The 23214-nt window shown below is 41.1% G+C and overlaps 1 protein-coding gene across 1 annotated transcript in view; it reads right to left on the reverse strand.

The window, feature by feature from the left end:
* Positions 1 to 23214, reverse strand: part of OSBP (oxysterol binding protein) — a 36518-nt gene that overhangs the window by 5217 nt on the left and 8087 nt on the right. The window contains exons 2-9 of the mRNA XM_060771517.2: positions 20235 to 20443; positions 13884 to 14134; positions 9805 to 10003; positions 8661 to 8763; positions 3487 to 3541; positions 1458 to 1589; positions 1008 to 1253; positions 613 to 733 (exon numbers count right to left, since the gene is read on the reverse strand). Coding sequence (XP_060627500.2) covers positions 613 to 733; positions 1008 to 1253; positions 1458 to 1589; positions 3487 to 3541; positions 8661 to 8763; positions 9805 to 10003; positions 13884 to 14134; positions 20235 to 20443 — 1316 coding nt within the window. The remainder of the gene's footprint in view (positions 1 to 612; positions 734 to 1007; positions 1254 to 1457; positions 1590 to 3486; positions 3542 to 8660; positions 8764 to 9804; positions 10004 to 13883; positions 14135 to 20234; positions 20444 to 23214) is intronic.

A 23214-nucleotide genomic window follows, 5' to 3' on the forward strand; every position in this document is an offset into this window, starting at 1 on the left:
GCAATTCCCATTACCCTCAGTCCATATGGTGGATAATTGAAAGTGATGGGAGTTGTCTTTCAATAACATTTAGGGATGCACACTGGGTAAAAACGAAAGAGTACCAACCAATGTGTAAAAAAATTATTATTATTATTATTATTATTATTATTATTATTATTATTAATCTTTATTTATAGACCGCTTTCTCTCTCCGAGGGAACTCAAGACGGATTACAACACAAATGCCCAAACAAATGCAATTTTTTATAGTAATGCAATATAATAAACATAATAATGACAGTGAACTTACTGTATAAAATGTATATCAAAATGAAAAACAAGATATAAATAATCTCATAGAAATAAGTTACACTAATTACATACTCAAAATTAAAACATCTCAAATGATAAAAACAATTAAAATAAATGGAAAATTGGCTGAATATAGTAGTTTTTGAAATGACCCTCTGTATCCATGGATTCTCCATCCATGGATTGAATGGCCCTATGAAGGCAACCATAAGGCTGCTCCAGACTGTGGTAAAATATTGGTAGCACAGGTCCATGTTTGGCCACACATTCCCTAAAAGAGCAGATTATAGTACTGATTGTTCTATCACAAAGGCTTACCAAGTGGCATGATTGAAAGGTATTTGCCACGGAACTTGCTGGTGATTTTGATCTCCTGTCGAAGGGTCCAGCCATGCTTGGAGTCAGCATGATGAGCAGCTGCGGGAGGATGGTGGCTCACCTATGAGAAACAAGGAACAGACATAAAGTAAGGTAAATTTCCATCTCTGAGTTTCCAGGGACCTCCAGACACAGGGGAGCGGGGAGCGGGGGCGGGCGGGTAATAATCAGATCTGAAAGGCATCTTTGGCTAGAAACTTGACAAACCCACTTGGAGGTATGTTCCAGTATCATCAATGGAATTTGACATTCTTGAGACTAAAAATATCCAGAGAACTCTTCTGGAATCAAATATTCTAGCTTATGTTCATTCAAGAAATCACCCTCTTCCATACCTGCTCACAGATGGAGCGGTAGCCGTTCTCTTCCAGCCGGTCTAGCTCAAAGGTTTCCCCTAAGAGAGGGTTGAATGGCTTGCTAGTGCGGAAGACAGTGGTGGAGTAAGACGATACAGTAAAGGCAGCTACATAGCAGAGTTGCTCCAGGGAACTCTCACACCTGGCTGCTCGGTCTAACAGGTCATGGTATTCCAGGTCCTCTGTCAGGCGCTGCAGCATGGATAAGGGCTCGTTGAAGTTAACCTAGAAGTAGAAGAAGCAGGTGTATTAGTGGAAAAGCCCTTCTAAGAAAAGCAAAGCACCCTCTGTATAGAGTTATTCCCATCAACCAGGACAAAGGGGGCATATAGGAGGTGATTTCCTATCTTTGTCCCACTCCCTCCACATGACGTGGGAGCAGTAATGCTTTCTTTCTTGCTCTCCCAACCAGGGCACAGGGGGACTCACTGGCATGGGGATCTTTGAGAGTTCCTTGCCAATGCAGTTCTTCATGATGCTCCACAAGTTCAGGCTGTAATTTGGTTTGTGGGGAATTCTTGTCCTTTTTTCCTTTTTGGTGTCTTCCAACTGATGCTTATACTTTGGGAGAAACAAAAGATTAGTCAAAGCTACTCTGCTCTTGACAACCCTCATTCATGTACTATATCCACAACCATTTATCCTTAGTTGTTCTTAAGCAGTTGTTCTTAAGCTTTCAAACAGGGGAAAAATAAAATAACAGTAACAATAATAATGGAACAAGACTGATGCTGTAACCAATATCTCCTCTGGTTTTCCTAGCTCCAATCTTTCCTAAATTCAATGTCAAAGTACGAGGAGCATTCATTAAAGATTTCCCCAACCCACTTCCTGTGGACTGAGGGCAATGAAACTGGGCACATTGAATGAAACTTGGTCCTTCTCTACAAAGGTGCCATCCAGGGACACACACTTCTCCCATCTTTTTAAGCAACTGTAAACACCTCGCTGGTAGAAGTCAACAGGTTGTTCCAAAAGCCACGTTGTGCCTTTGGAAATTAGAGTCTCATCATCTGAAAAATGCTTTCCCTTCAAAACTATCATCATTGTTGGAAAGAGGTGGAAATCAAATGGTGCAAGATCGGGTGAATAAGCAGGATGCAGTAGAATTTCAAAGACACAGGAGTATGTTTCCATTTGGGCAACAGGTGAGTTGTGAACTGGTGCATTGCCTTGTAGAAGGCGGACACCTTTGGGGAACATGCCACGTCTCTTGGTTTTAATGGCCTCCCGCAATTTCTGCAGCAGTGAAGCATAGTATGCCCCAGTGATCATGGTACCCTTTGCTAGAAAATCCATCAATACTACTCCGTGCTGGTCCCAAAATACTGTGATCATGACCTTGTCTGCAGAAAGTTGGGCACGTGCCTTCTTTGGAGATGGTGAGTCATGATGCTTCCATTACATCGACTGAACTTTAGTCTCAGACTCATAGTGATGGACCCAGCTTTCACTCTGTGTGATCAGTCTGTTGAAAAAGTCCTCCTGGTTTCTATGGCACATCATTGTCAATAGAGCAGTGGTTCTCAACCTGGGGTCCCCAGATGGTAAACTGGCTGGCATTTCTGGGAGTTGTAGGCCAAAAACATCTGGGGACCCCAGGTTGAGAACCACTGCAATAGAGCCTGAGAGCATTCGACTCGTTCCTGCCTCTGGAAAGGTGTGAGCACCTGGGGGACTCAGTGAGCAAATACTTTATGCACGTGAAGTTGTTCTTTCCACAGACCCCACACTAATCTTGACATTTTGGCCTAGGTGGCAAACGGTTATGCAGTGATTTTCAAAATGGCAGCCGCTACTTGCTGGATGGTGTGTTTATCAGTAGCAGAATGGGGTCACTCTGGAATTGGAGCTGTTTGCACTGAAGTCCAACCACATTTGAACTGATGATGTCAGTTCTTGACTACACTATATGATGGGGAATCATCACTTTCATCTCATCGAGCATCTTCTTCGGTGTTTGGCTTTTCAAGTAAAGGAACTTGATGACTGCTCTGTACCCCACTGGGTCCATTATTAAACCTGACATCAATTCAGCACGTGTAAAATCAAGATCATTATCAGTTCTGAGTTGTAAATTGGCACATAACATCTAGAGACTTATATCATTACATATGTGCCATTTCAGGATCCTGTGATAAACAAAAGTGGATCAAGGAAAATCTTTAATGAACACTCCTCGTATGTATCATGGTAGGTTTAGACAAGGAGTAACAATTTAAATAGTCCTCTTGATAAAACACTGCAATATTGGTTATACTTCATATCCTATTTTCCTTTCAAGCCCTCCGCTTAATTTATAGCAGGCATGGTCTGGCGTGACGAACTGCTGGCTGAATTCAGAGATTTGGGAATGACTCATGTATTATAATATCTTGCTTTGCAGAGTCCCACTAGCATCTGACAAAATGGCTCTTAGCTTATCCCTCTCCCTCCCCTCTGCTCCAAGACAGATTACCTGCTCGTCGAGACTGATGTCACTGCTAGCGCCGCTAATGTTGCTGCCCGTTCGCCTAGAGGAAGCAGAAGTACGTGCCATGAAAAAGGGAGCACCACATGCTCTAATGGAGATGAGACCACAAAGACAGTTAGCAACACAGAGCTGCATAAAGTTGACAGAAAAAGATTCAAGCACCTGCTATGGCAGAACTTGAAGTCACTAGGTACAGAATCAAATATTAAAGACATATTCCCTTCTAGGCAACTAGGGCCACTGGTCTCTATTTTGTGGGAGGCATTTACCCATCTCTGCAGAGAAGCCTGGAGCCAGCAGGAGCAACCAGCTTCAGCAGCATCTGCCCCAATGTCATCCATGGATACAGGATAAATGGCTGCTGGCTCTGACAGATAAATTCTTTGGGGCATATGGGTGATGCCAAGGACAATTCATCATGATTCAAGGATACTAACAATTTGGAATGTGTCCACAGAAGGGCGACCAAAATAGTAAAAGGACTGGAAGCCAAGCCCCATGGTGACCAGTTTAGTGAACCTTCTATACTGAAATTGGAGAAGGTTAAGAGAGGACATGATAGCCATGATGAAATATTTGAAAAGTTATCATATTGAGGAGGAAGCAAGCTTGTTTTCTGTTTCTCTAGGACACAGATCAATGAATTACAGGAAAAGAGATTACACCTAAACATTAGGAAGAACTTCCTGACAGTAAGGGCTGTTCGATAGTAGAATATGTTGCCTCACAAAGTAGTGAAGTCTCCTTTGGTGGTTTTAAATAGAGGCTGGATGACCATCTTTTGAGAGTGCTTTGACAGTGTGTTCATGCATGCCAGAAAGGGGTTGGACTGGATGGGCCAAGTAATCTTTGGCGTCTGTATGATTCTATGAGGTAGATAATGATAGAGAGATCTGAGTCAAAGAAAAATGTAAGGCTGCAAGAAAGTGAAAGAATCATAAGGTGATGAGAGATGGCTTGAGCCCAAATGGCTTCGGGAAGATATGGTAAGTGTGCTCACAGAGGAACTTTAGAAGCTCTTCCTTTGGATCTCTCTCAACATCATCAAGAGGACTTACTGAACGGGGTTTCAAATTCTTTGCCAGCTAATTGCTGACTTTGCTGAGGGAAGTTTGAAGTGGCAATTGGGCAACACAGACAGCAGGAGGGGCATGGATACTGTTCACTGGTGCCAGAGAAGGAAAGGGGCTCCTTCACACTTGCTGTATCCACCCCTAAGCTAAGCCACACCTCCCTGTGCCTGGCCATTTCACAGTCTATTCCCTGCACACTAAATTACATTGACAGGTCAAATCCTATACTTAATTACTCCATCAGGATGGACTTGGAACAGACCTGGCATCCCAAAAACCCTGTATGGACTTTCTCCCCTTGTGAACCCGATCCTGGACTTCCCAACCTCCTGCTTGAGCCTGGATAGGCTCATGGAGCTCTAGTCCACTCCTAGGACAGTAGGCTTTCACTCCTTAACTGCATCAGTAAACAACATGAGCAGTGCAATAGAGGGTCTGTGGCTTATTGGTAACTGTGCAAGGCAGGTGCTTATCATGTGCTGCTCTACAAAGATGCAATGGAATTGATGACAACATTAAAAGGCATGATAACTACCCTGAAGTTCTAGCCGACCATTTTAAGAGCCAGTATGGTATGGCAACTTGCCAAGTCTCCCACTCTACTCCTTTATTTATTATTTACTATCAGTTGAGTTTCTCTGTAAACAGAATGTTCTCGGATCACACAATAGGCATAGAGTGAACGCCTACACTGAAATATGAAAATCAACAAGGAAAAACCCAAACAACTATACTCATATCAGTTGATACAACAACTGAGACCAGTTCGCCCAAGGCCAATACCTCACTGTGGAGTCCAAAGGTTGTTAAAAAAAACAAACTATTGCACTGTTTATGAATGTGTTCAGATAACTCGCTGGTTATTTGATGCCTCTGGATTACGGAGGCAATGTTCAGAGTTGTTTTTAATTTTGTATTTATAATTTTTTTTTTAAAAAAAGTTCAGAAATATCAGCTAAATTAAAACATTACGAACATTCAATCAATATGTCTTTAAAAGCTTAGCAGAACAAAAAATTGCATTTGACAGTGCTAGGCAACCTTTTTTAGGAAGACCACTTTATAATACAAGAGTGGGGTCTAACAGAGAAGATCCTCCCTTGCATTTGACTCTCAGTTTCCAATTGAGAGAGCATCTTCAATCTGTCTGGACACAGACTGGAAGTCAACGAAGGAGAAGAAAACATTGGAGCATATGTTTATAATGCCTGACCTATCCACTACAGTCTCCACTAACAGATTTTTTTTGGGCCTGGCAGAGTGTCTACTTTGGATGCTGATGTTCTTAGAGTCAGCTAATGGGCCACGCCATGTTTTTGGATAAAGTTGATCTACTTCAGTCCAGATTTCATAGAATCATAGAGTTGGAAGAGACCACAAGAGCCATCAACAGTCCAGCCAATGCCACAGATGGCCATCCAGCCTCTGCTTAAATTTCTTCAGAAAAGGAGACTGCACCAGAGCCTGAATCAGCATATTCCACTGCCAAATAGTTCTGACCATCAGGAAGTTCTTCCTAATGCTTAGGTGAAATCTCTTTTCCTGCAATTTGAATCCACTGTGCCATGTTCTACTCCATCATTTTGCTTGTACCTGTACACAGCGGCTCTACCATTTTCTTGTTCTTCCTTTTACTACAGACATAACAAAAAAGAGAGCTCTTTTATTCTATTTTTAACCTCTTCAGCAAGCTTAAAGTCATTCTGTGCTTTGGGTTTTCTAATTTTATCCCTGCACATTTGAATTATTCTTTGGTGACTTTTCCCTTTTCTTGTACATGTTCCTTTCCAATCTTAGCTCAGTTGACAGTTCTTTAGACATCCATTCCTGATCCCCTTGTTGCCTCTGCCACCTTCTGAACCACTAAATTGTCTGCAAGACAAGTAAAGAATTTGTTGGACCTGATATTCTTGGCAGTTTGTCTTCCAAGAAATATCAGGATAGTTAAAATCTCCCATTCCTATCACATATCTCCATTCGGAATGTGTTGTCATCTGTTCTAGGAAGACATTATCTAGGTCCCCCACAATGACACTCCTGTTGTTTCTTCCTCCCTTAATTTTTCCCCAGATACTCCAAACCTGGCTACCAGGTTTTGTCATGGATCCTCACAGGTGTAATCATCCTTGATATACAATGCTACACTTCTTTCTTTGATGTTTGGTTGATTTTTCTATTTTTCTAAAATAAGGACAGTATTATTACATTCCAATCTTGAGACTTCTCCCACTTTCAATGATGCCAGTTATATATTGCTTTGATGTATTAGTTTTAGTTCTTCTTGTTTGTTTCCCATGCTCTGTGCATTAGTGTAGACCAGGCATAGGAAAACTTCAGCCCTCCAGATCTTTTGGACTTCAACTCCCACAAGTCCAAAGCACCTGGAGAGCCGAAGTTTACACGTGCCAGATGTACATTGTAGAGGCACCAAAAACTATGGGCTGTCCCTTCTAGCTGCTTATTTAAATTTGCTTCTTACTGTTGAGTTCCTATACTACTTGCTTTATAACAGTTGGGGTATTTTCTCATAGTACACCCTTGCCTGTCCTAAATGTATCTCCCTTCCCCATATCTTAGTTTACCACCCCAGCCCCCCACAATCAGGTTTGTGAGCCTCTTAGTAATAATGTTCCTGCCAATCTTTCCAGAAGCCCAACTTCATTAAATCTCAGATCATGGTCGAGGAAGCCAAACTGTTCCTCACAGCACCCTCTGTGAAGCCAGTTATTCACTTCTATTATCCTTCTCTCCCTTCCTGGGCTGTGTCCTTGAACTGGGAGAAGAGACAAAATAATGACCTGGGCATCAGGGCCCTTCAGCTCCCCACCCATAGCCTCAGAATCCTGTGTGGTCTCATAAAGGCTACACCTAGCAGTGTTGTTGTTACTCTATCCTAACAGAAAGTCCCCTACCACCACCACCTGTCTCTTTGGAGGTTTGGCAGGGGCCTTTCTATGTGCTGACTCTTCCAGAGGCAAAGGACAAGTTCTGTTGCACCTCTTCTTGTTCTGCATCATTCTGATGCTGGAGAGAGCTAGAAACTGATTCTGTAGCTCCAAAGTTACAAAATGATTCCTGGTGTATCTACTTCTTTGTTTAACATTCAAGTGTCTACCTTCTGTGTTTGGGGAGTGAACTCTTCAGAGAAATCTCCTGTGTGATTTCTCCTGAAAGACAGTCTACTGGGCCCAAAGCAAACCTTCCTAATATGTTGGGAGTGTGGATACATGGGCCTCAAGGTGCCTGACCTTTCCGTCCAAGACGGCCACTAACTTGCACCTGCTGTAAGTAGAATTACCTCATTCTTGGTCAAGAACACAAACATACCACAGCTGTTACAGATGACAACATGAGTTTCCTCACCTTCCCATCAAACTCCCCCGCTAAACTTTCATGCCAGGCACCCCTGCTTGCCTCACCCGTTTGCCTCAGGGCCCTTCCACACAGTCCTATTTCCCAGAACATCAAGGCAGATAATCCACAATATCTGCTTTGAACTAGGTTATCTGAGTCCACACTGCATTATATTCCAGTTAAAAGGCGATTATGTGGGATTTTATACAGCTGTGTTGAAGGGGCCTCACTCCTGCACACCATGCTCCAGGAATTGGTGCTATAGCTTTATAGAAAGATAGAGCAATTAACCCCCCCCCCCCAACCACCCTTGTTCTCACAGTGAACCCTGTTGTCTTGGCAATTGTGGGCAATCCTCAATGCCAGGAAAAATACTCTCAGTGCATGATCCCATTTATGATCCACTCCTCAATATCATTCAATCCTATTAAACCAAGCGATTCTTCAGGAGTCCTCTGCAGACTGAAGTTGAAGGGTTTACTTTTTGGTGATTCCCATAGGAAGATTCAAAGTGTTTTCCAGTTCCGTCCCATGTACACACACAATGCATATGTAGGACAAAGCACATGGAATCTCCTTCTATCTGTTTAATTTCACTTAAGGCATGCTGGTTTCCAAGTGGCATACGATGTGGAAGGGAAAAGGTATCAAAGGCCAAGAGGAGATCCCTCTGTGGGCTGGGTATTCAAAATGTCAAGGAGTGAGGGAAGCAAAGTTCCCAGGTGAACTTACTTATGGCCCAAGCTTTCAGGCATCGTGATGATCTCAGGAGCATCAAAGAATTCATTATCATCATCTTCATCACTCATATCTCCCTTTGAGGAGCAACATCGATCTGCAAGAATAACGTGTGCTGAAGTAATGTCCCTGTTTTTGATTATGTAGTATTTTGGTAAGCAAACTGTGATTAAAAATCACAGCCTGGATATTTATTTATTTTATTTACTTCATTTCTAACCTGCCTTTCTCGACCCTCAAGGGAACCGAAGGTGGCTTACAAATCAGGCAAAAATTCAATGCCGCACAGGCAAACAATAAAACACATCTCATCAAAATATAAAACAATCTATACATATAAGCAATTAAAACACGTATTAATCAATCAAACAGATTAAAAACCATATAAAATGCTGAGTCATGATCATGTATATGGGACCCAGGTCCTGTAACATTAATCTTTAACAGATCCTGGAGCAGAATGAAACATTGCAAAGTTCCACCCTGTGGGACTGAGGGACCTATCTTCCATCACCTTCTAACTCCCAACTTTCAGACACAGCCATTTTCTCCCAACATGGCTACTGTACAGCAGGGGGAGGGACATAAAAGCAACAGTCATGTTGGAACCGGGGAGCAACACACTTCTAATCTCCACTGATGAAGAAACAGCCATGTTGGGAGGGGATGGCGGTAGGGGTCAGGATTTGGAAGGAGGACAGGGTTGATGGTGCTTTATGGTTCCTCATCCTACTTCAAAATCTCTTGGGAATTAAAGTTACAGGAGCCCCTTCCCAGACCTAATCTGATAACCCTAGTATTTATTTATTTATTTATTTAAAACATTTATACCCCATCCTTCTCGACCTCCATAGTGGGACTCAGAACGGATTCCAAATAGGCAACAATTTGATGCCAAATATAATATAAAACACATAATAAATACATCCACAAATTAAAATAATTCTAAATATATATTAAGAACTTGCTTGCCAGATTAAAATCACCGGAATTCAAATTGTCATCCAAAGCAGTCCAAGTAATGCTTCCCATGAAGAGTTATTTTGACTAAAGGGAACAGGGGAATGTCAGGTGTGTCACCACTTAGTGGAGCTTGTTTGTGGAAGTGATGGGTGGTTAACCCTTGGACTCCTCCTACCTTTAGAGGAATCCATGCTGCCAGGGGCATTGGATGGCAGGACTGTGACTCCACGGAAGGCTCTTTCCAGGTGGTTGTGCTGCTTAGCCAGCTGCTCTAGCGTCTCCTCCAAGCGGATGCGTTGGTCTCGCTCATACTGAAGAGACTTCTGCCATTTCTTGCTGTGTGTCTGAGCGAGCATCAGAAAATCTCGGCAAGCCTGTATAAGAGACAGGTAGCACTTACAACCACAGCCAGTACTGCCCCAAGATACTTTGCTAATCCACCCACACAACTCCACTAAGGCCGGCATTTTAACTCTTGCTACTACTAAAACACCAATTGTGGCCTTCCTCTATTTTTAACCCCACCCCTACAGTGCCATGTAAAATAGGTCACCTCTCTCTCTCCCACAGCAGGTACAACCCAAATCAAATTGCACAACCTGTTGCTACTGCTTGCTGTTCAAGTGGTAAACAATGTTCTCCTGTTGAGTAACAGGAAATGCAGAGGATGACAGAGGATGACATCCTTCAGAATCTACTTGAATACTGTATTATTTTTCCCCATTTCCAGACTGATGCGCATACAGCACTAGCCCCCTAGCAACTTCGGAAAGGCCACAGAAGGCACTTACTTGAAGAATGATGCTCAAATGTCCCTAGGCAAGGAGTATTCATCTGGTAAAATCCCTGTCAGGAACTTTACAAGCCATCTAGCCAAATGCTGTGAGAATATCACTAGCAGATAAGTATATGCATGTCACATAAAAAGTGAAATAAAAGTAAATGTAATCACAGTATGACCCCTATATCTGCAGAAACCATGAAACCATGGATAATAGTGAACCCTATATTTTGACTATACTTGGGCCACAACCATACCATAAAATAGCACTGAAGGACCTGGAAAAGCTTGCAAACATTTCCAGAGGGGAACACTTTTTTAGAGTGTGAGTAAATGAAATTGTGGATGTCAAATCCATGGCTAAGGGGGTTGTACTGTAATTTTGCGAGTTGCCCCAGAAAATAGAAACTTATTTTAAAACTACACTGAGCTGATTAAGAATGTCTGTAAACATGTTTTTCTGAGAAGTTATATACTTTAACACTTGCATATAGACCATACAGGAAAAAGAACAGTTCCATTTCACCAAGATAGCAAAGGAAAAAAGAAAATAGATGCCTGTCACTCTGAAAAGATGATCTGGGTATCTGGATTTGCAATTGCAACTCTAGAAATCTAAACAGAAAGTTAACCAAGAGCAGGGGATATGGGAAAAGTGACCAGAGAGAAGCGACTCTTCTTTTCGCATTACAACCTGTTTTGAAATTGAATGACAGGAACTGCCAGACAGAAAGACAGAAGCAGTCCCTATTTACTTCCTGAAGATGTGCTGATGACCACTAACTTACAAGACTTTAAAGGAAGGCTTGATGAGGAAGAGACTACCAGTGGCTGCCAGTTATGGTGACGTGCTACCTTTGGGATCACCATGTCTCCAAATACTACTAGCTCAGAGAATAAAAGTTTGAGAGGTCTACTGTCTTCCCATCCCACCCATGGACTTTTTGGTGGATTTTGCTTCACCACTGTAGGAATCAGGATGCCAAATTAAATAGGGCAAACAGGACTGGACTTCCCACATTGTCATGGAGGAGCAAAATGAACGCACACATAAATTCTGTCAAAAGAAAGTTAAGTTTCAGTCTACACTATATATTTGTGTCTAAAAATATACATAACAAATCTCAAATATTACTTTTCAACTTTTAAACCCACCCTGATGATTTCAGCATATCAGGGAGGCAAGCATGGTAAACCACTGGGTTTTCTAAACCGTTGTCCCCATTTCATGCCTTCAGCAATCCTTAGTGTTTGAAGTCCTTTGCAGAGTAAACTGCCCACTGTCAGATAAGCAGGGATTTTTTTTTTTTATAAAAAGGACATTGTGATGTCATTTCATTTTCAAAGAACAGTATTCCAGGTCTTTGTTTAACAATTCATCAGGTAGCCAGCGACAACCAGAAATTCTGTAAAGGCGGATGGCAAGAGCAGTGAGGGCTAGCAAAAGAAGGGTGGATTGTCCATTTATATTTTGTAAGGGTTTTTTTTTTGGGGGGGGGGGGCTTTCTTTCTTTCTTTCTTTCTTTATTTCTTTTTAAGCAACACTGTTTTTTTTCTTTTTGTGGCCTACATGGAAACACAAACCAATTGTCTCAATGGAATCTAGAAAATAATGCTGAAAGTTAGCAACCTCTATAGATTTTCTGATAAATTTGCAATATTCCTTCTTTGAGGGAAGTCTTGGCTTAGGAATGCAGCTTCACTGCAGCAGCTGCCATTCTCCAGTGGTTTAAATAAAACACACTTTTGATTGTGGCCATTTGACTGACAGGATTTAGGTCTCTACACATGACTAAAGTGGTCTATAGATAGTTGTTCAAGTTATAACACTTTGACAAATGCATTCAACATATATGCCAGATTAGCGTGTTGGAATACATTTGCATAGATCTTTTGAAAATATTTCTGACACTTTAAAATTAGTCACTTTGTTCACATTTGTTTGTTCTTGCATCAGGTGAGCTGTTCCAGAAAATGGAACCATCACAGGCGCAATTGACGGAGACGAGAGAGATGGCCTTCTCAGTGACTGCCCCTCGGCTATGGAACTCCTCCCCTCGCAAAATTAGATCAGCCCCCTAGAATCACAGAGTTGGAAGAGACCTCATGGGCCATCCAGTCCAACCCCCTGTCAAGAAGACCCCTTGTCCTTTAGAAAAATGGGGAAAAAATGGGGACCAAGCACTTGGGACAGTGCAATAAGGTAATAACAGAAAACCCTACCCCACTGACCAGTTCCGGTACAGCTGTTTGGAGATGGTTTTTAACAATGGATTTTAAAGTGATACTATTAATTTTAATGTTTGTGTATTTTTACAGTTCGTTTTAAGTTCTGGCACTGAATGTTTGCCGTATAAATGTTGTGCTCCGCCCTTTGGGATGAGAAGGGAAGAATATAAATGCTTTAAATAATAATAATAATTTCCTTTACTTAAACAAGGATGGGAGGGATGTTAGAACAGCATCAGATTTAAATTCCTGAATGTTAAATTCCCACTTCTTTGCAAATCACAGGCTCCCCAACTCATCTGAGAATAACAGAAAGTATGCAATTCTGCCAACTGATAAAAAAACAAGCTTTGAACAGAAATCTAGGTGACTTCTGCTTGAGTCTTCCCAAAACAATAGCAGTTTTGGATAATCCAGTAGGATTCACTAGGCCATAAAAGCTGTCTCTGAGACATTATCAGCTATTTTCTTCAACTGAACTGGTGCTGATAGTTGGCTTAGGGATAAAGGAATGGCTACAGGACGTGCAGCCGTATGTAGCCAACTAATCATAGCTCATTGTCCTTCTGGGATTGAGATTTCTCAAAGAAATGCACTATGCTGCTCCCTAGTCCTCAAACCCTGGCCTGGTGGCGGAATCAGCAGATAGGAAAACAAAGCTGCAATTGTGCCACTGTTGAGGGTAGCAATCAAGGTGACCCAACTGTAATGTTTTCCAGCCTTCGTTAATTCTTCTAAAAATCTCTTTTCTCTATGCTGCCATTTTAGTTGACCTTTCTTCTGCTGATCACTATTTTAAAAAATGATTCAAAGCGCTGCTCTACGGATTTGCAGTTCTAGCATGCCCTTTTAATATCATTCAGCCTAGTTATGTTTTGGATGCCATTCATCTCACTAGCCACAGTGTGGCCACCGTGAGCTGAAAATTTTTGGCATCTATCGGAGATTTGGGATAAGGAGGAATTTTGCTTGTGGGATTTTTTTGTTTTTAACCAGAGGCTTATATTTTGTTAACTTATATGATGTCACAGGCAGCTTAGGAATCCAAAAGCTTAATGATGTAACACATCAAATCACTTCTTCCTTCTCCTGAGAGGAAGGGAGAGTTCTGGGATCCAGCTTTAAACCATCTATTATTAACACTCCCAGAGCCACTGATACAGAGCATTCCTGATGGTTTCTTTTGGGCAGAGGCCCTCTCCCAACCAGACAGGCTCACAGCCAATGCCTGGAAGCAGGCTTACATTTATCATGGCGTTGGACGTGATGCGGAAGAGCGTGGCTCGCTCGTTGACCTGCTTGATCTTCTCATTGCTCTCAGCGGGCAGCTTGAGGGTCTCCAGCTCACTGAGGGAGCGCTGCAAAGCTGTCCCATGCTTAGCAATCAGGTCGTTACAGGTGCTGAGGTCCTCCACTTTGCTGGAGAGGGTGCGCAGGGTGTTCTGCAGTTCTGTCTTGTCTGTCTGCGACACAGATTCTTCATCGCCTGACTCATCTGTGAAAAAGAAGCTGCACCTTAACACCTTCAAGCCAAGAAAGGAGCCCATCATGGAAACAGGCACAAAGCAGAAACATACTCTCCCCACCTTCCCAACATGCTGTTCACAAGCTGCTAATGGAGGAGCATTACAAAAATGAGGGGCCATCTCTGAGTCATCTAAATTGGAGAGGGCAATTTCTAGGGGTTATACCACTTACATACCACACTGGGGCTGCATGCCATTTATTCTGTGGCATTGTATTTGCAGTCACTTGCCATAGTTGACGTATATTAGAAGAGCTGTTTATAGTTGTTTCCCTTTTTAAATGATCTGTCTGTAGACACCTCCTAGGTCATCTGGCCGGCATGACTGCATGGAGCACAGTTACCTTCCCATCAAATTGCTAGGTTGGCAGAAGCTGGGGCTAACAACAGGAGCTCACCCCATCCTGTAGATTGAACCTCCAACTTTCTGGTCAGCAAGTTCTGCAGCTTAATGATTAATAAATATATTTTAACCTGTGTACAATATTAGCTTTTCTCTATTTTAAGCCACCTTGAGCCCCAGAGTTGAAGAAAGATAGGACGTAAATACAGTAAAATTAAAATAATAATTATGGAGAGCACATGCCTTGTTTTTAAAGGAATTATGCTTTCTGGAATCAGGATGGTCATTCTACTTCAAAATGAGGCAGCTATACCATGCATAGTCCATTTACAAAGGGGAAAAACCTTGATTTTGCAGACAGGTGGGGTGCCAAATATGACTGGAGTCTCACATGTGGTTCAGATGTCAGTAGCCACTACCGGCATTAATTAAAAACGCCCCTGCCTTCTTAGTTCAGTGATTTAAAGTAAGAAAATGGTGGAATTTCTTTTCCTGCAATAGGGTACTATGGCCTAAATATAACCGAAGTACAAACTAGTGAAGTTGATGAATAGGCAAGTAATATTTATGCATGCTGCTTCAATCACTTTCTTCCATCTGTAATTAGGAAGCAGTGTTAGTCATAAAGTATAATGCCAGTCCTTATTTGTCCAACTTAGTTTTATCATGTTGTCCTCCTTGGTATACAATGAGGCTCACAGAGATTCAAAGTCCAACAAAGAGGACAGAATTCATCACACACCAGTAAAAGAACAATCTAAAAGCTAATTAGCAACAATAAAAGAGCAGACATTTTTAATGGGTAGATCATTGGGAAACTCTAAATTATGCAGAAAGCAGCAGTATCTGAGACCCAATTTCACTGTCAGAATTGCCTAAAAAAACCAGGACATAAATTAAATGAACCAGCCCTAAACTACTGGTACACAGCAAGTTTCTGTTGCAAGCTGTGAGTCTCACTTACATAGACAGGGATATAGTTAACAAAATCTCTGAGAGCAAAGTTGCTTTTTGCAAATGATTTTAAGGCCTACCCATCCTCCTTTTTATGCTTATCCTGTCTAGTTAGATTGTTTTAAGCAGAGGGTGGTGAAGGAGGGCTGGAGAATCACATACTTTCAAAGCCAGGTAGCAACAGTGTGCCTGCAGTAAACAATGAAATAAAGCTGGAGCAGAGTAGGATTCTTCACTAGCCAGCCCTACTAGTTTTTAACAATTCGGTTTTAAAGTGGATACAACTGATTTTAAAGTTATAGTTCATTTTTATTCCAGCATTGAATGTTTGCCATATTTATGTTGTGCTCCGCAGAATATAATTGCTTTAAATAAATAAATAATAAATACTGTCACTGTGTGTGTCTTCCTGCAACAGTCTAAGCAAAGAGCAGCTGCGTCCAGAATCCCTTACTGAACATGTGTGAACAGAGAGGAAAATGAAAAGCATATAAGCATGCTTAAGCAGCCAATCCCAAGCATATTATAAAAAATGGGTCTCAAAGTCTGGCCACCAAAATAAAAAGGATAAAAAATGGAGGCTGGTGAAAGAAATTGTTATTCTTGAATGCATTTTGGAATAAGATCTCTAGAACAGTGGTTCTCAACCTTCCCAATGCCACGACCCCTTAATACAGTTCCTCATTTTGTTGTGACCCCCAACCATAACTCTAACATTATGAATCACTATGTAAATAATGATCTGCAGGATGTATTTTCATTCACTGGACCCAATTTGGCACAAATACCCAGTATGCCAAATATGAATAATGGTGGGGTTGGCAGGGGGATTGATTTTGTCATTTGGGAGTTGTAGTTGTAGTTCCACCAACAATGGAATTGAACCAAAGTTGGCACAGAGAACTCCCATGATCACCAGAAAATACTGGAAAGGATTGGTGGGCATTGACCTTGAGTTTGGGAGTTGTAGTTCGCCTACATGCCACTGTGGGCACAATCAATGATGGATCTGGATCAAACTTGTTACAGATACTCAATATGCCCAAATGTGAACACTGATGGGGTTTGGGGAAAATAGACTTTGACATTTGGGACTTGTAGATACTGGGATTTATAGTTCACCTACAATCAAAGAGCATTCTGAACCCCACCAATGATAGAATTGGCCAAACTTCCCACACAGAACCCCCATGACCAACAGAAAATACAGTGTTTTCTGATGGTCTTTAGCGACCCCTCTGACACCCCTTCGCGACCCCCTTAGGGGTCCCGACACCCAGGTTGAGAAACACTGCTCTAGAAGGTTACGCAACAACCATTGGTGCTGGTCATTTCATTTCATATGTGCACATTGTTTTGAACACCAAAACCATGTTGAATTGCTCTTCTTTTTTTGAGATGTAGAAACGGATCTCTATTCTGGGTTGTTGTAGGTTTTTTCGGGCTGTATGGCCATGGTCTAGAGGCATTCTCTCCTGACGTTTCGCCTGCAGCTATGGCAAGCATCCTCAGAGGTAGTGAGGTCTCTATTCCTTTCCATGTTATTTCTGGCTCTGTTGTCACATTTTCTGTTAAGGAGGTAATGCCCAGGAACATAGGTACTTCATTAACTGAGCCATACCTGAACAGAGTTTGGGGGTTCCCTTTTCTAAGCTACCAGAACACTTCTTTTGAATCGCCTCAACTGACAACCCAGCCATCAAATATAACTTGACACACAGCAAGAGAGATCAGTGGTAGTTTTACATTACACAAGAAAATACTCATCTAAAGCATAATTAACACATGTAATACACAGGGCAAGAAACAAAGATTGACACCAGTTAAGAAAAGCCCTTAAAATGTATATAGACTTATCACCATGATCTCTGCCAGCTGAGTGATTCTGTGAGTTCAAAAAGTACTAACAAAAGATATCAGCAATACAATTCAAGTCAGATCTCCTCCATGCATACAGAGTATATCTCTGAATATGAGATGCTGTGGAGAAATAGAGGATGATCGCCTTCATGCTCTGGATGGGAACTTCCAGGGGAATCCTGTTCTACAGATTACTTGATGAAATTGACTTTTAGTCTGATTCAGCAAGACATCTCTCAAGTTCCTCCTTTTTTAAAAAAAGAAAAAGAAGAAAACCCACCGATTACAGTTTTTACCTTACTCTTGCATGTTTCACTACCCACAAACAATGAGTCAATAAGCAGAATGGTAAAGAAGTGCTTACAGAGAACTCTCATCCTCAGCAGTGGGGGAGAAGTTTGCTGCAAGCAAGCGACAGAACTAATACGCAACAATGAATTGTACAGTCATTTGAGGGGAAGAGAGAGCATAGTTTCTAAACTGCAAAATGCTTGGTGTCAACATGGCAAAAACATTTAATATCCCCCCACCAAGCTGTCACAAAGGTTTAGAAATATGGTAAGTTTCAAGATCAGACTTCTGATGTCTAACATTTCTAAAACAGGAACATCTACAGGTTAAGAATCCCTTATCTGCAATTCTGAAATCCAAAATGCTGCAAAACGTAAAACTGTCCCTGTGGGTGGCTGCGATAGTGGCACCTTTGCTTCCTGATGTTTCAGTGTACACAAGCTTTGTTGCTTGAACAAAATTTATCAACTTGTTATATTAAGTTACCTATAGGCAATGTGTAAAATAAACATAAATGTATTTTATATTGAGACTTGGGTCCCATCTCCAAGACATCTTCTTATATGCATATGTGTAAATACAGGTATTCCAAAATCCAAAACATTTCTGGTCCCAAATATTTCAGATAAGGGACACCCAATCTATATCTACATTTTAAAATATTCCCCTCTCTCATTGTTTCCTCCTTTTCAGGGAGAGGAGGAAAAATGCCAACAAAAGTAGACTGACATCCAAGGGCAAAATTAGTGGGTTAAATTTACTATTAGCTTATAGAAGGTCCATTGAAATGAATGGGATTTCTTGGTCACAATTAAGCAAAGTTCTAATGATTTCAGTGAGCCTATTCCAAGCACATTGAAAACTGCATTTAGCTCTATGTTTGAAACCTTGACCCAGGTCTCAAATGCAATTAACGCCACTGGGCAGATTGCATTTTGTTTCAAAGTACTGAAGAACTTCTTTCCAGTCAAGCTGCCAAAATACCTCATTAATTTTTAGATTCTGAGTCTTTAGAATTCCATGAAAATGAAATAAACCATCCAGCAATAACTAGCGGCACATTTCTCACTCATTTTCCCTTCAACAAAGAGCAAGCATTTACTATCAAAAGCTAGAGAGAACTTGGGGAGGTCTGTGCCCTAAATATTCCAGACAAGAACCAAAAGCTTGTTTGAGATACCAGCATTTACAATCCAATTGTCACAGGGGCTGAAGGATCACAATTTCTTCAGTGAAATGATAGTACACTACTAATAATAAATGTATTTGTACCCCCACCTTTTTCTCAGAACTGACCCAAAGCAGTTTTATTATATGCTGAAATAGTTCTTTTATTTTACCCGATCAGGGATAGAAAATATTCACAGATTTTTTTAGTTCAGGAGTCATTGATTTACACTGGATGGATTAATCTTCCAGGTATTAAGCAGAACTGACTACTGAAACATGATTTTGTCCTGGAAAATAGGAACTGAGAAGTCTGATACATAAACATAGACTCCCCATTTTTCAGAAGCCCCAGGTGGCCTCTTGCCTTGGTATGTCACGTAGATGAGTCAAAGGACAGTGAAGCGTTTGTCTGAGTAACAAACAGTTGGTGTTTGGAAGTAAACCTTGCTGCAAGGAACTGGAACTCTAAATAGGATGAGCAGGGCAACTGGAAAAGAGGGTCAGTCATATTCACAGCAGGCTTAGAACAGACTGGGTTTCTGTAGGTCTTCCAGAATACCTCTATATATATATATTAGGTGTGGGGTTTCAACTCTTTTATAAGTACACTATAAATATTTGTATGAATTTTCAAAATTAGTACAATTAATAATACACATAGATACATTTTGGCTGTACTTATTTAAAAGGTAAGTAATACAAAAATATGTATAGCATCGTGAAGTTTCAACCTACCTACCAAAGGAAGGCCCAATATGACAAATATACAAGAAATGTGACAAGAGAAGAGAAGAACACCCACTCTTGCTGGCCCACTTTTTTCGTGCCAGGAGTGACTTGAGAAACTGCAAGTCGCTTCTGTTGTGAGAGAATTAGACATCTGCAAGGATGTTGCCCAGGGGATGCCTGTGTGTTTTGATGTTTTACCATCCTGTGGGAGGCTTCTCTCATGTCGCTGCATGCGAAGCTAGAGCCGAGACAGGAGCTCACCCCGCTCCCTGGATTCAAACTGCTAACCTGTCAGCACAAGGGTTTAAGCCACTGCGCCATCAGGGGCTCCTGCTGATCTACCGACATCTCTATATTGTTGCTTTGGGCTTTCACATTAACTCCAACTTACAGAAATTCATCATAGGGTTTTTGTGGCCAATTTTGCTTAGAGGTTTGCCACCCTCTAAGTCACATTCTTCCAGCCTTCCTCTTAGGCTGGGAGAATGTGACTTCTTCAAGGTTTCCATGCCTGAGTGTGGATTCAAATCCTAGTCTACCAGCATCCTGATTCAACACTAAAGAACTACACCACACTGGCTCTCTGAGAGAACTATTGGGTGTTTTCCGCAGCATCATGAAATTATCACCTGTCCTCTGACTTCCCCATTCACTTAAGAGTCCTCTTTCAGAATAAGTTCCCTGCCCATTTTCCCCTCACTCCATATGTGTCTTGCCGCTTACCTGATTCTGCCAGCATCTTGACAGCTTTAGCCTTCGCCAACTCCAGGGCTGTGACCCAACGCTGCCTCTCAACCTCAGAGCTGGCCTTTAGGTGGTACGTCTGTGCCCCTCCATTGGAAATGATGAAGTTGCAGGAGTCCTCCACAGTGATGTTAGCCGTGGCCAGGTTGATAGTTCCACGGCAAGTATGTCGCATCTCTGCTTTTGACCTGTAGGCAACAGGAAAATACACAAGGATATGAACAAGCCAATGTCAGAGGTTTAATCTAAGAAAGAATAAAGAGGGGAAAAGGTCCAATCTCTTTGCTTGCTGTGTCCCCTCTTTCCTAGGTAAGAGGTAAGTGAGACAAACTAGTGGCTCATATACAACTAGTCTCATCCTGCTTTGATTCAGTGTAGAGTTTTGTCAGCAAAACAGAGAAAAGGGATTTTCACTAGTGCCTCCTCCTCATGTTCCCCACATCCAATACTATTTAGAATAGTTCTTCAGCCTCCAGAACATGGGATCAGAGTACTGCAGAAAAGAGAAACCACATCCCTCCTATTCTACTGATGAAAAACTGTAATTCATGAAAGAATATTTCATTAGTGGACTGATAATTTGGACATAGCCTAACTGTACTCACATAATGGGGACATAGTTTGTTATTATTCTCATATGAAGGTCACAATCCAAATATTTTCCTGGATGCAGACCACTTGATATGGAGACGTGCAAAGAATAAAAAGTATCAGATGAAAGCTAAAAAGACAGGCGTCTAGTTCTTGAAACTAGGTCTTGAAGCAGGCAAGGTGCAGGATTTTTTTCCCAAATGAATGCTTCAAAACTAGAAAAGGATGAGTCAGGGATTAATTTCCAGTTAATGTGAATAATGATGGTAGCACTACTTGTTTAACCCACTAAGTGTTGTTTTTTCTCTCTTGCACACAGCTCTGATTTTCTAATATTTTCAAATCTCTTTCTAGCATCCTATTTCCAGTAATGTTTGCATGGTGCTATTTGGATTACCAAATTTATTATTTCCTTTTTTCTCTCTCTTAGTCTTCTCAACAACCTCGCCTTTAACCCTGAACTTGCCCTGCAGAATCACTTGGTACACAGAAAACCAAGCCTCAAGGTGGGTTCTATCTTAATCCCCCCCCCCCCCCCCCAACATGATTGCTTTTTTTGTACCAGACAATTGTGCCCTGCCACATGACAACAAATAACTACTTCCATCACCCTTTTGCACTGATCACTTTGGCTACAATTGATTTGAACTAGAGTGCAACAACAACTAGAGGGTCATGTTTCCCTGTCCTCGTATAGAAATCCCCTCTCTCCTATGGAGAACACTTAATTATATGGGACACTCCCTTCAAAGTCTGAAATAGCACAGTCCAGGATGACACAAATTTCTGAAGCGCCTCTTTGCCCCTTGGATCAGTGCTTCTCAGGTTAGCTGATGTGGGTGACCAGCTACTGTTTTTTCCCCCCAGCGTACCAAGGGCAAGCACCATATTTCTTTTCATTAACAAAATCTATTTGTTTCTTACCCAGAAATGTCTTAGAGATCGGCAACCAATGGCTTTGAGACCAACAACCCCTTTGAATCACACTGTTTTGGATTACACTACAGGGCATCATAATTTTCCACTCCAAACACTCCTCCCAACCCCATATCCTCAGAGTAAATAATTTTGTTTGTTGAATCAATGTATGGGAATCACACATATATTTTGCATACAGTCATAGGTACTCTGACCCTTCTTTTGGTAAATTATTAAACGAAACTGAACAGTCAGTGAGCAAGTAACTTGCCAGTAACCTTTCCAATGCTGCCTTATACTAAAATGATAACGAACATAATAACAACGCTTTGGGGGCAGGATGGGCCAGGGGGAGGCCACTTTCTTTACCATTCAAAATAGGATTTCCCAGGCTGAGCTGGCCCATGGAGAGGGTGCAGCCTCCCCTCACTGACTGTGATCAGTACCAGAAGGCATTTCTATTAATAGGGCAATCTCTTGAACTTCATAGAACTGCCTGATAATTTCAGCAAGCCTGTTGTCCTAGCCACACACGCAGAGTGGACAGACCAGATGGCAGGGGATTTTACATTCAATATTGAGACACAGCCAGGGTTATGTTTGAGGGCGTTAAACCCAGAATCAGACAGATTAATGCTCATAATATGCACAGCGAAAGTGCTAGGCTTCCAAGAAAAGGACTGACAGAGATGTGTGCACATTCAGGCACTTGTATACATAGTTTCTAGAGAGCTGTGACACTTGTCTATTTGCCCATTTATGTCTGGGTTTTCTTCACTAAGGGGGTTTGCATGAGCCTCAAGGTACCGTATATACTTGAGTATAAGCCAACCCGAATTTAAGCCAAGGCACCTAATTTTACTGCAAAAACTGGGAAAACATATTGACTCGAGTATAAGCCTGGGGTGGGAAATGCAGCAGCTACTGGTAAATTTCAAAATAAAAATAGATACCAATAAAATTACATTAATTGAGGCATCAGTAGTTTTAATGTTTTTGACTATTTACATAAAATTATAATTTAAGATAAGACTGTCCAACTCTGATCAATTATTCTAATCTTCTTCAAGGTAAATGTGCTTATGTATCCTTCCAATAATAATAAATAGAGTAAAATAATATATGAAATAATATAAATTATGATAGAGTAAAATAATAAATGCAATTATAATAATAGAGTAAAAAATAAATGTAATAACAACAGCAGTAAAATAATAAATGTAATAATAATAATGAATAGAGTAAAATAATAAATGTAAAAATAATAATAAGTAGAGTTAATAACAACTGTAATAATAACATTAATACATAGAGTAAAACAATACATGTAATAATAATAATAAACAGAGTACTATGCTGAGCCAAATCTAGGTTTGATGCATGCATAGCTCAAGGTCTCTTTCATACTTCACAAATATAGCACTTTGGTACCATTTTAAATATAATGGCT

The sequence above is a fragment of the Anolis sagrei genome, chromosome 1 (genome assembly GCF_037176765.1).
Source record: "Anolis sagrei isolate rAnoSag1 chromosome 1, rAnoSag1.mat, whole genome shotgun sequence".
Lineage (NCBI taxonomy): Eukaryota > Metazoa > Chordata > Lepidosauria > Squamata > Dactyloidae > Anolis > Anolis sagrei.